The 1609-nt window shown below is 55.0% G+C and overlaps 1 protein-coding gene across 1 annotated transcript in view; it reads left to right on the top strand.

The window, feature by feature from the left end:
- Positions 1-2: 2 nt before the first annotated feature.
- The window catches only part of Pappa (pappalysin 1), a gene marked incomplete at its 5' end in the record, with an annotated part of 238799 nt that continues 237192 nt past the window's right edge, over positions 3-1609 (top strand). Inside the window, one exon of the mRNA XM_005352645.2 lies at positions 3-186. Coding sequence (XP_005352702.1) covers positions 3-186 — 184 coding nt within the window. The remainder of the gene's footprint in view (positions 187-1609) is intronic.

The raw sequence follows: 1609 nt of genomic DNA, 5'->3' as shown, positions 1-1609 counted from the left end.
GGCGGCGGCAGCAGCGGGCGGCGAGGGGCGCCGAGGAGCCGAGCCCGCCGAGCCGGGCGCTCTATTTCAGCGGGAGAGGGGAGCAGCTGCGCCTCCGGGCCGATCTGGAGCTGCCCCGCGACGCCTTCACACTGCAAGTGTGGCTGCGAGCGGAGGGGGGCCAGAAGTCTCCAGCCGTGATCGCAGGTAAGGCAAAAGGGGTTACTCCCTTCGACAGACCACCCCGATAGTCCCCGCGGGGCCCTCGGGGGCCGCGCGGATGTGTGGGGTGCAGGAGGCGGGTGGGTCTCCGGGAGCCGCCCCTGGAGCGGCGCAGAAAAGGTAGAGGTGAGCTTTGAGACTCGCTTTAGCCCATCTGCGGAATGGCCACACTGAGAAAGGATACTGCCTGGCCTCGCGGGAACTGCGTTTGGGAGTTCCGTGCCTTTGGAAGCCCACAAGCTAGGGATGGCTAGTCCCCAGAGAACCCAGAACACTTAGTCTGTGTTCGGGATGGGCGGACAGACTCCGTTTCGGTATGGGAGGAAGGGGAACATGACCCAGTTGGGTTTTATATGAAAGGAGTTGAAGGGACCGTTCATTTCCCTTTACTTTTTCATGGAAGTGATTCTTCTTTAGTCTGGTTACCGTGCAAGTCGGCAGGGACCAGGTTGTTGTGACTGACAGATTTAGAACTCCTAGAAGTACCCCCAAAGTTGCTCTCTGACCGAAGCTTGCCTCTGGGATCCACCCCCCATCACTATAGCCACCCACACTGCCATTCTGGGTCTTTTGGTTTTAAAACTGGTTGCCTATCATTCGCTACTGGGGCAGACCTCCTTAGCGCATACTCTCCCAGACACAGCTGAGAATTGGGGCGCTTTTCTCTTTGGGGACTGTTATGAGCCCATAGTGAATTTAAGTTCTCCCTCTCTCCCCTTCGCTGTTCCACAGCAAAGCTCATAGTGAAACCGGACACTTCACGAGGGCTGCAAACCTTCCAAACGCCTCAACATCCATTTTCCCTTCTAAACGAATCTGTGGAAACGCCTTTAATAAAAAGAGGGGTGGTGGAGGGGGGCGACGCTGGAGGAAAGAAGCAAAGTTTTGCCTCTTCTGTCTGGGAGATTCCCTCACTGCATAAACAACCTTGCCTGTCCTGGGCGGTCTTAAAACGAGAGTGGGGGATCCCCCTTCGCCTTAGCGAGCGGCAGAGGTTTTCCGGATGGTACCTCTTACCGCTTACACACCGCTCTCTGGCAGTCTGTAGCTGTTTTGCCTTGGCTTCGACCTTCCCTAACACTGCTCTGAGTCTCCTATTTACACAAAGTCTCCTTCCGGGGATCCAAACTCTGCTATCAAGGCAACAAAATGTGTCCTCAAAGCCCCCACTTTCCAGCTACCAAAGGAGAGCGAGAATGACTCCCCACACACAACTGACGTCATCGCTAGCCCTCCCTCCCCAGAAAAGGAGAGGGAAACCGAGCTCATTCACTTTCAGCTTCCAAATCCTCGTCAGTCAGAGGAGGGTACAATATTTAACTGGGGAGAGAAGCTTCAAAATATGAAGAAGATAATGACAGTGTAGGATTCTCTCTCTTTCTCTTTCTCTCTCTCTCTCTCTCTCTCT

This window comes from Microtus ochrogaster, chromosome 10, assembly GCF_000317375.1.
Source record: "Microtus ochrogaster isolate Prairie Vole_2 chromosome 10, MicOch1.0, whole genome shotgun sequence".
Taxonomy (NCBI): domain Eukaryota; kingdom Metazoa; phylum Chordata; class Mammalia; order Rodentia; family Cricetidae; genus Microtus; species Microtus ochrogaster.
The sequence above is the reverse complement of the archived record's forward strand: the minus strand, read 5'-3'. Positions and strand labels throughout refer to the sequence as shown.